This window comes from Solanum pennellii, chromosome 11 (assembly GCF_001406875.1).
Source record: "Solanum pennellii chromosome 11, SPENNV200".
Lineage (NCBI taxonomy): Eukaryota > Viridiplantae > Streptophyta > Magnoliopsida > Solanales > Solanaceae > Solanum > Solanum pennellii.
In genome coordinates, this window is record NC_028647.1 from 56984827 (window position 1) to 56996881 (window position 12055).

The window sequence follows — 12055 nt, forward strand, 5'->3', positions numbered from 1 at the left end:
CTCCACAATACATTGTTCCCTGTAGAATTTGACCCCGCTTATTGTTGGTTTTTAAGTGACTACGACCACTCACCTTTTTAATTGGTTCTAAATGGTGATTTGACCCTTATCACTGATTTAACAATCTTCTTTATCTAACAAGGGACTAGATCCAGGAAAGCCTCAATCTTCAGGTATTGGGATTGATGATAGGGAGAATGAACGAAACCAAGGGACCAAAGTTTAAGTGGTTGGACAATAGTTTATTACCACAAAAAGGGGGGAAATTTTTTTAAGATGATTTGAAGTTTTGATTATTTAACAACCTCCGGATCTAACATGGGACCTGGTCGATGAAAGACTGCATATATGAAAAAGACAAAAGACAGTTATCTAAAAGATGTCAAATCTGATGTTGTCGGTGCATGACTTTTCAGAGTAACAGGCTCTCAGCCAATGGCTTTGCTCCAAGGGATTGTGTCCATATTATATTACTCTCTTCTCTAAAGACAACTCAAGTTTTGTCAAACTAAGTCTTGAATTTTGAAAATTCATAAGCTTACAAAGAAAAAGTCATCTTCAAGGAATAATAACGCCCACACTCAACAAAGGACCTGATGGAGTGCTGAAGCATCTTTTATTGTATTCTGAGCTTTGTGTCTTGTGTTCTTATATTGTAAATCTACTCCTAAGTTATAAGGGTAGTAGATCGGTTGCTTATCTTAGTCTTTAGTTTGATTCGTATTAACTAGAGTTAGTTAGTAGAATCATCTATGTTTAGTCAAGCCTCTTTACATCATTCTTTTTATGTTCTCTTGGGTAGAGTTGCTTAGGAGTATAAACTAGAGTTAGTTGATGTGCGGGTGTAGTAGAGTTGCTGCTTGTTTATGTTTCTATCTTTGAGATTTGTACTTGGTGGCTAGAGTCACCCTTGTTGGATTCTTGAAGTCTAGATCAACTAGATTTAGTTGGTTTAATGGGCAATAGAATTATTGTTTAGTTCCCTTTGTAGTACAGTTGTTGTAGTAAGGGGGAAGGGATTAAAGAGTTTTAATTTCTAGGTTGCAAGAGTTTGTAATCGAAAACTTTGCGCCATTTGAATGAAATGGAGTTTGGATGGAGATCTTGTGAGGACAGGTCGTGGTTTTCTCCTCCCATGAGCAAGGAAGTTTCCATGTAAAATCTTGTGTCTTATGTACCTTGAGTTATCACTAGTGGATGCATCCATTCTATCAGTTTCGAAATAGTAATAATAGATATACAATACTTTCCCATAATAGTGGGTTCACATCAGGGTTCAAAAAAAGCCATTTATTTACAATAGCTATGAATGAGCTAACCAACATAACACATTGTGAGATCCCATAGAGTGTGCTATTTTCTCGAGCTATGGAGAAGCACCTTAGAGAGTAAGGGATTTAGGATAAGTAGAAGTAAGATTGAATACCATGCATCCAAGTTTAGTTAGCATGAGAAGGAAAAAATTAATCCTAAAGGGTATTCCAATGCCAAAATGTAAATAATTCAAATAAATAGGCTAATTATTCCAATAGGATGGAATGCTGAATGAAGATGTTACTCAAGAATTAACATCGTATGGTTGAAATGAAAAGGTGCAATTGTCTTATCTAATAGACAAGTAGTACACATCGATGATCAAACGAAAGAAGGCCATATGAGGTTTGGTCATGTCGATCCTCTGTTGGCCTATGGATGCGCATGTCCTCCACCGGCCTATGGATGCACTTGTGGGTAGGTGTGAAACTGTGGTGGGTAAAGATGTTAAAAGGGGATGGGGTAGACCTAAACTCATGTGAAAATTATTATCTAGAAAGACCCACGGTTCTTGAAATCAATGCAAACAGTATAAAAAAAGTTGCTTGTAATACTTTCTTTGAATTGTGGAATTAATAGAATTGATATAAATTGATCGTAAGTCCTTTGGTTCGACAATCTGGTTCAGAAAGAGACTTTATTACTTCTGTGATCATGTACACTAGTGTGTGCATTTGAGAGAAACATCACCCAACTAAAATCCACACTCGTTTGGTTTAATTCTCCTTCTAAAACAAGATTTTTTTTCTATTGACATAAAATTTTCTATTAATTATCCAATAGTCTTGTTCATTTCCTGTTTTTATTTTCTTTTTAATATCTCGCTCTTAATTAGGATATTAGAGACTCAAACTTCAAATGAACTTACATGTTTGTATTCTTTTAATTTGTATTATTATCATGGTGGGTGGGTTGGGGATAAGAGAAAAGATCATTTTCATTTTTTTCTATTGAAATTTGGATGTACACAAAAGAAAAATATAATGTAGTATACATGCATAATTTCTTAATTAAATCATCTTCTATTGAAATAATTATTTCTATATGAATGTTGTCATATTTTTCCTCCTTTTTCCTCCCTTGTTTTGTCATAAGTTAAAAAAAATAGTAGCCAAGATCCAAGAAGAAAAAAAAGTGGAAGAGAGGAGAAGTGAGGGGGGTAGGGAGGGTAGAGAGTAGAGATGACTAACATTTTATTTTTAATTTACTATGTAAACCAAAATCAGGTCATTCATGTGGGCTCATATATTAATTAATGTAAAATTATATTAAAGGAGAAGGGCTTAAAATGCCCTTTAATCGTGGGAATTGGTATAACATTACCCTTCATCAAGCTTATGAGCGTGAGCCGTTAGAAATAAGGGTATTTTGAGTCAAATAGTTGATGTCTGCTCTGTTACCATGTTGAAGTGTGTGATCATCTCATCTAAAAGTTTAAACTGTTAGAGAAAGCACACTTTTATTAGTCAATGATATTCTCAACAGAGTGATCGTTTGAGATTTTAACTCCTACATTTTCTAGTGAATGATTGAAAAAGGTTCTCTTCATAGGAACTATGGCTTCTGATTTGATCTCCTTCATTTATTTCACATGCTTTTTCTTGTAAATTGTCCTCAAGTATGTTTGAAAGAATTACCTCTTGTGACACCTCACCTCTTGTTGAATTGTGTGAACCACGTTATTAAGAAATTCAAACAATTAGAAAGGGAACATTGTTTTTATTTTTTAATTAGGATGTCATCTGCTCGAATGGTGCGGGTTTGATTGTTTTTTATTTTTTTTGGTTGCGCCATGCAGCTGATTTTTTCTTATTTGTTTAAGGATGGCAGTGAGACTAAGAGATGAGGCCTCTGCCTTCTCTATTTCCATGTTGAGTTTTGAAAACTGCATTCCCAAAGTGATTAAGTTGTTAGAGAGGCAACACATTTGCAGATACCTTTCCTTTTCCTTGTTTTTCTTTAACGCAGTGGTGTTAGTATCATGTCAGTTTGTGCACACCTCAACTATTCTACCAGGTATCTGTTTTCATTTGTCTGAGGTGATTTAACATTTTTTTTCATGATTTCTAGCTATTGGAAACATTTGATGGAAACCTTATCCTCCAATCAGGCTCCATTCGTTTGAAGGTATAAGATAAGGTTAAAAGCAGTTTGGTGTTTCCTTAAAATGATCCTTTGACATCCATATTTTAGCATAACTATTAGCTTTCCTCAGTCTACCGCAGCAATCCAAAATGAGAATTTAATCTCTACGGAGACTCAGGGGAGAGAAGAGTAAAATAAAAAGTAGTTAGGAGGTCTGATTCTGAAAGTATAAAATGTTGTCTTTGATAAGAAAATTAAAGTTCCTTTATCAACTGTCTGTTTGTAGAAGGGTCTTAGCTACCTATCCTTGATGGAAGCATCATTGAAAAGTTTATGGCTACAAAGGAACAGTTTAGCATACGCACAGCAAGCCATGAATTCTTTTAAGTGATTTGTTCCATTTAAGGAAGAGTCTGGGGTTGTTCATAGGGCCTTTTTATCCCCTAGTTCATGCTTCTATCGTGATATCACGCAGTTACGGATGAACAAGTAACTGGCACATGTGGCATGCAGAGTTCGACTATGGAGCTCTTTTTCTATATGTTTGCAGAGTTTCTACATTTTGGAATATGCATAATTATTGGAGTTCTTTTTATCCCAAGGTAACAAGTCAGATATTAGTTGTCTACAGACCGTGTTATATACTTTATTGGTCCCAATGTTTCAAACTTGCTTCTGGACAAAAATTGGGAGAGAAAGCTTTTGTTGAAGTAATTGATGTGTCTTCGGATGATGGATTATAACTCTTTCAAGATATGTTGTAGATCTAAACCTTCATCTGATATTGAAAGAGGGACAAGTCCAGAAAAATAGTGTGATTTGATCCATCAGTTGTGGAAATACAATAAATATCTGTCCAGAAAATATTGATCTAACAACATCACATCAACAACTACTAACACCACAACAAAGTTAACCAATGTTAGGGTCCAAGCTGATAGAGCTGTTGAAAACATCTCCGATGAAGAAAGCATGACAAAGATATACAAAGGACAACAAAGAATTAACAGTAGAGTGCTTCAGCAATCAGTTTGTGTAAAATGTCAGCAATACTGAAACCCTCTAGGTTAAAAAGCTAAACTTCTTTTCAACAATTCTGTTGCAGTGTGCGACCATCTCATCTATAATCTTAAGTTGCTAGAGAGAGCACACTTTTATTAGTTAATTATATTTTCAACACACCCCCTCATTCTTTTTCATGGGCCAAGCACTTAAAATTTCTTTTTGATATGGATGGAGTGAGATTCGATCTCTAGACCTCATCTTGAATTGTATGATCATCTCATCTAAAAGCTTAAGTTGTTACAAATAACACAATTTTATTGGTCAATATATTCTCAACAAAATTTATTGCGTCTCTGATCATATGCACAAATATTCTTTACATTATTTGATGTTATTCTAAGTAAAATTTGCAGCTAGACAATCTGCTTCAAATAGACTTTGCATGATATTATCGACATGAAATGTTCCACTAATCAGCTTTAATCTTCCAAGGGGGCTGATAGACATTATGAAGAAACCAGTGGGGGTGACCAGTCATGTCATGACACCACAACCTCCAAATTTTCTACACTGTTGTTTTGGATGATGAGCTAGAAAGGCCAGCCAAGATGTCTAAGTTATGTGATAAATGAGAAGCTACAGTCGTTCTCTCCTACCAATCATTGTTCTTTTATCAGCAACTTAACTCAGCTATTCTTAGAATTCAGTTGAAAGAGTTGAGCCACGGGCCTCAGTTGTTCTTAGTGAGGTCATAATCTTCCAGAACTCCCTTAGCCACAACAATTGACAATACAGAGGAAATGAAGCTTTTGGTATATGTAATGTGTCCGAAGCATTGAGTTATATGACATTCTAGTTGCAATACACTGAGCCTTCCAGTCAGTATGACCTTTAGATATTTTTATCAAGCCAACACAAAGATGAGTTATTTTACAATTCTGACTAAACAGCAAATCTTTGTTACTTTATAAGCTGTTACAAATGCCCCTTAAACAGATCACCTTAGTTACAAAACTTGCCTTCTTTATGTACAGCAAACAACGTTAAAAGAAAATACTTACACCCAATTATTTGGTAGAGAAAAATCATGGAAGCGAAAAGAAGATTCCCCAGCAGTGTCCCTGACATGCCTTAGTTCTGATTCATCACTCTGACTTCCTATCTCATCTTCAACTTCTAGAGGCAATGGCATCACCTGATTATCATTCGGTTGGCGTGTCAACCGAACTTCAGGTGGCAACGATGGTAGCATAGTCGGGGAAATAGTCCTTGACCGGTTAATCATACCACCATTTGGCACGGGGACAGAACGGTCCCAAAGGAACACGTGCATAAGAATGGGAACTTTAGCATGTCGATGCAAAGACAACTTTTGACTCAGAGAGATGGTGTCAAAGCACCTGACTGCCCCCGTTGGAGAAACGATCCAAGGAAGTACCTTTTGGTTGGATATTCTTGATACAACTAAAAGCTTGCACTCTTTCCTTGCTTCTTTGTATAGATTGCCAAGGCCTGATCTTGATGATGGTGCATCCTCATCACCTTCAGCAACTGATGATATATGAATAAACCCCTAAAAAGAGAATTATAATGAGAGTTAAAAACAATAGAATTTAAAGGTATGGTTAGCGACATTTTAGGTAATTAAAGTTAATTAATCTCATTCTAACCAGTATGTTCTAGCCTTTAAGATCAAACAAACATTACAATACTACATAATTTTGAGATACTAACATGGTCTAATTTTTAATGAACAATTGGTCAACTTTGTCTTACAAAAATGAACTTTATCATAGCTAGTAAAAATGTGATCTAAGATTGTAGAAGATTTCTTCTTGTGCTTTAACAAATGACATCTAACTTCTCAAACTGATTAATTGGATACTTTGACATGCTAATAAGTTAAATATGTACACTAATGTTGTAAAATAATCAATGTTAAATTGTATGGATCGCGATTGAAGATAGAAATAAGTTACCTCTTCTGTTCTGCTGATGGCAAAACCAAGTTTGACATCATTTTCTTTGATTATAATGTCAATAGGAATCTCTCCTCCAAGTGGGGAAAACCAAAGCCGAACTGCTCGAACAACACCAATATCCACTCCATGGTAATCTTCAAAACCATACAAACTTGCATTTGCAAGGTTTGATAAATCAGAAAGTGATCCGGCACTTACAGTGCACGAAGCTGTCTCCCCTGATATCTAAGAGAAAAGAAGTACAGAGGAATGTCAAGTACTGTCCTAACTTGATTTTACATAAATAAATGTTCATATTAATATATTTGCCATTTCTAACAGAGTTATGATAAAGTCATTAAGCAAATTACTGCTGGGGTCCCACATCTTTATATGCTCTTGTATAATCTTCTCCTTGTGCTTTAACTTTTTGGGTTGACTTGCACTTAAAATTCATTTCTTTACATGATATCAGAGTCAATCATTCCCACTCAATTCACTATTTCTGATGTTAGCCCCTTTAATCTTATATTGCTCACGCTCTAGATGTTCAGTCCTTGGTTTTAGGCAATTCTCCCCTCATGATCCACATTTTTGGGGATTGAGTTAGGGTTGCAAACATTGAACTTCAATATTTAAAATACTAGTGGATTAGGTGTTGAGACAATACTTATTTGAGGTTGAAAAAAACAGTATGGGAAGTAAAAGTTCTATCTGTATGTGAACATGAATTTCATCTAAAAATTCTATATATTTTTTTATTTTGGGGTTGAGTTAAGCTCAAGATCCTTTTCTTTGCATGGTATCGGAGTTAGGCCAGCCGGATTCTTTACAATTACTTGCAAAATATTGAACTTCAATATTTAAAATACCGGTGAATTGGGCGTTTGGACGTTATTTAGTTGAGGTTAAAATACCAGTGAATTAGGCGTTTGGACGATATTTAGTTGAGTTTAAATCCCTAAATAAGACATACACAAGTTGGACGGACCAGGAAAGATACAATATGTGAAGTTGAAGTTGTGTGGGAACAGAAATTACATTCGAAAAAGAAGATATATTTTTGTAAGTGAAAAGGTAGATCATATGAATGTTAAGGTACCTTGGTGAGTAGAGACTCAGTCTGGATATTCATGAAAACAATGGGAACACCAGAGGCTTGAGAAGCAATGAGCCAAGCATTTGCCCTAGAAAGTGTGTCTTCTAAATCATTATAACCAATTGAAGCTTTGTCTGAGGCTTTTGGCAAGAGAAGTAGTGAGTAAAAGTTGCTTGACTTTGGAACTGCTAGAAACTCATTCATTCTCTTCTCCCATGGATAGCTCACATATCCTTCTTGGAGTGGAGTCCTTGTCAATGCTCCCACCATTCTTGACTTCCTTGAACCTACATGTAATCATATATATATTGTTAGGACCGAAAATAAGCAGGTGTAAACGCGGAAGCTAGCAAAGCAAACCTCAAAAGACAACGAGTAAGAAGACAACGATAAATATACCAAAAGACACAAAGATTTAACGTGGTTTGGAAAATCAACCTACGTCCGCAAAGGAGATGAGCAATCCACTATAAATATGAGAGTACAAAATACATAGGGAAACAACCTCAACCAATTCACTCGGAATACATGGGAGGTTCACACAAGTGATAACGCATCAAGCTTGTGACCCACAAATTCTCCCCCTAACCCAAACTCTCAAAGCCCTTAAGACTACATTGTGAATGCTGATTAAGTTAGAAGAAATATGTCTCTATTTATAGTCCTAAACCTTTTCCTATCAGAAAAAAGATTAGTCAATTCAAAACCTTTTCCTAAAAGGAAATCCTATATATGGTAAGAAATAAGGGATAAAATCCAAAAAATCTCCCCCTTGGCCTGATTTTCTAACAAAATAAATTTGTCCACCTTCTTCACTTAATCTTCAACAACTTCCTTCTCCTCTCCATAATCTCCTTTGCAAAATTTATGTCTCAACACAGAGAACCTCTCTGAAACAATTTCTCCAACAAAATTCTTCATTACTGTCAAAAAAGGTTGCGGCTAGAATACACCCTTCAAGATGAACACCTCTTTCTAACATGGTTCAATCGTCGATTATCGAACCACTGAACCTGACTTCATCATTGAATCTGACTCTGATACCACTTGTTAGGACCGTAAATAAGCAGGTGTAACGCGGAATCTAGCAATGCAAACCTCGAAAGACCACGAGTAAGAAGACAACGAGAAATATACCGAAAAACACAAAGATTTAACGTGTTTCGGTCAATCGACCTACGTCCACAAAGGAGATGAGCAATCCACTATAAATATGATAGTACAAAAAATACAGAGAGAAAAACATCAATCAATTCACTCGGAATACATGGGAGGTTCACACAAGTTATAATGCATCAAGCTTGTGACCCACAAATTCTCCCCCTAACCCAAACTCTCAAAGCCCTTAAGACTACATTGTGAATGCTGATTAAGTTAGAAGGAATATGTCTCTATTTATAGTCCTAAACCTTTTCCTACCAGAAAAAAGATTAGTCAATTCAAAACCTTTTTCTAAAAGGAAATCCTATTTATGGTAAGAAATAAGGGCAAATAAAATCCAACAAATCTCCCCCTTGGCCTGAATTTCTAACAAAATAAATTTGTCCACCTTCTTCACTTAATCTTCAACAACTTGCTTCTCCTCTCCATAATCTCCCTTGCAAAATTTATGTCTCAACACAGAGAACCTCTCTGAAACAATTTCTCCAACAAAATTCTTCATTACTGTCAAAAAAGGTTGCGGCTAGAAATACACCCTTCAAGATGAACACCTCTTTCTAACCTGGTTCAATCGTCGATTATCGAACCACTGAACCTGACTTCATCATTGAATCTGACTCTGATACCACTTTTTAGGACCGTAAATAAGTAGGTGTAACGTGGAATCTAGCAATGCAAACCTCGAAAGACCACGAGTAAGAAGACAACGAGAAATATATCAAAAAAAACACAGATTTAACGTGGTTCGGTCAATCGACCTACGTCCACAAAGGAGATGAGCAATCCACTATAAATATGAGAGTACAAAATACAGAGAGAAACAACCTCAACCAATTCACTCGGAATACATGGGAGGTTCACAAAAGTGATAGCATATCAAGCTTGTGACCCATAAATTCTCCCCCTAACCCAAACTCTCAAAGTCCTTAAGACTACATTGTAAATGCTGATTAAGTTAGAAGGAACATGTCTCTATTTATAGAGCCCTAAACATTTTTCTACCAGAAAAAGAATTAGTCAATCCAAAACTCTTTCCTAAAATAAAAACCTATTTATGATAAAAAAAAAAAATAAGGGCAAATAAAATCCAACATATATATATAAACAATTTTTAAGGGTAGCTTTGAAGAGAGACACAATAACATGTGTAGGTTGTTAATTATTAGACATGATTCCTATATTTCAATTTTTGTGATCTGAATTCTATTGAGACTCACTTGTTTAAGTGAATTGGCGACAAGTCTTGTAGGGATGTAGATCGTGTTTTTTCATCATTGTAATCAGATATTTTCCACGTAAAAATATTATGTTCTTACTTTATTATACTTCTTAATTCCGCATCATAATAGAAAGGAACAAGTTAAGTAACTCGTTCGATCACCCTTTTTTGTGTTTTAGGACGGATGATATCATAAGTAAATCAAACGCTTTGACATAAATATATCTTGGCAAGTCTTTATCAATAGATATATAGCATATGTATTAGTATCCAACTTTTGGTTGTGTGTGTTTATTTGAAATCTTTTTAAAAATAAAGATAATAATATTATATTGATCATAAATCTTCATTTAATTAATCCATCAGCTAACCATAATTTTCCTGTTGCATGACACACTTCAATTTGTTGAAAGGATAAACTGTTAGTCCATGTGTTGACTCGGTCCGATACTTTAGGAAAGGGTGTAAAAAAACTAACCTTTACATTCATAGATTTCGGCTATACTTTTTAAAATTAAAATTTGGACGTTTGAATCTAAATATAAATATGAATAATTAAGATATTATTTCTAGATCAAAACATTAAATTATTAACATGGTTTATTTTACGGCATCTGAATATACTTATATAATTCAAATAAAAAAGAATTAATAAAATAAAATTATTATTTGATTAAAAAATTGAATTATTTAAGCTAGTGATAGTGGAGACAGTTTATAGTGGCGGTGGTGATGACTGATGCTAATCTTTTTTTAGTGGTTGATTATGATGGTGGTGATAGTTGTGACGGTGGAGATGGTTGGCGTTGTTGCATTATGATGCGCTTGGTAGTGGTGTTGGTAATTATAACGATGAAGGAATAAGTAGTGGTTGGTGATGTGTTTGTGGTAGCTGGCTACAATGCTAGTTATGATAATGGAGGTGCATGGTTGATAGTAGAGATTGACCACAATAGCAGTAGTGGTTGATAGTGTGGTGGCGTTGGTACTGATGGTGACCGGAGAAGGTATAGTGGTAATTGATTACGCTGCTAGTTATGATAGCGGAGTTAATTTGTTGGTTGTTAGAATTGACTATAGTGGTGATAGTGGTTGATAGTAGTGGTGGCATTGGTAGTGATGGTGACCGGAGAATGTATAGTGATAATTGACTTCGCAGCTAGGTATGATGGCGGAGTTAATTTGTTGGTTGTAAGAATTAACTATAGTGGTGATAGTGGTTGATAGTGGTGATAGAGATGGCAGTGGTTATAGAAACAAAGGAGATGGTTGCAATTGAGATCATTATAATGATGGAGGAGGTAAGTGTGGTAGCAGTTCATAGTATTAGCTAGCAACAGTGATGTTTATGATGAAAGAGGTGGTTGGTGCAGGTAGACGATAATGGTGGTTAATAATAGTGTTTGTGATGACAAAGGTAGTTAGTGGTGATGGTGATGGTTGTGATGACAGCGGTGGCTTATGGTGATGGATGGTGATTGTGAATATAGTAATGTTGAATATTATCCATACAAGAATATCTCTTCGTGATGTAAAGACCTATTCAGAAAGATTAAGGATGTGTTTGGTATGAAGAAAAATATTTTTCTAGTCAATGTTTTCTTGGAAAGCAAGTTAATTTCAAACTTATTTTCTCGTGTTTGGTTGGTGAGTAGAAAATATTTTTTAATGTTTGGTAGGCGAATGATTTTTTTTCTAGAAAATGTCTTTTATTTTTTGCTTGAGACTAGAAAATACTCTTTAGAAAAATAATTTCTAACCCGAAAATCAACCCCAATAATTGATCTAGGACCTAATCCTGATACCGAACTAGGACAAGACCCGATGACCATTCCAAAATTCAACATTAAGATTTGACTCAGGACCTAATCCAGACTTCCGACCTTGAAAACACAAGTACTCCCTTAACCTATGCTCGAATCCCAGATACACACTTATACTATATTAAGGTCCTATTACCCCCCTGAACTTATTTTATAAGTAATTTTCTACCTCTTTTCGGCCTACGTAGCACTAGCTTGAAAGAATAAAACAACCAGCGTTGAGCCCACAAGATAGTGTCACGTAGGTCGAAAAGGGGTATAAAATTATCAATAAAATAAATTTAGGGGGTAATAAAACCTTAGTATAATATTAGTGTGTTTATGAGATTTCGGGCATAGGTTGAGGGGGTACTTGTACATTATTCCTATATATATAAAAAAAAAAAAA

General features: G+C 35.2%; 1 protein-coding gene across 1 annotated transcript in view; it reads right to left on the reverse strand.

Annotated features, from left to right (window-relative positions):
• Nucleotides 1-5201: 5201 nt before the first annotated feature.
• The window catches only part of LOC107003350, an 11777-nt gene continuing 4923 nt past the window's right edge, over nt 5202-12055 (reverse strand). Inside the window, exons 3-5 of the mRNA XM_015201669.2 lie at nt 7468-7751; nt 6384-6611; nt 5202-5977 (exon numbers count right to left, since the gene is read on the reverse strand). Coding sequence (XP_015057155.1) covers nt 5462-5977; nt 6384-6611; nt 7468-7751 — 1028 coding nt within the window. The 3' untranslated portion in view covers nt 5202-5461. The remainder of the gene's footprint in view (nt 5978-6383; nt 6612-7467; nt 7752-12055) is intronic.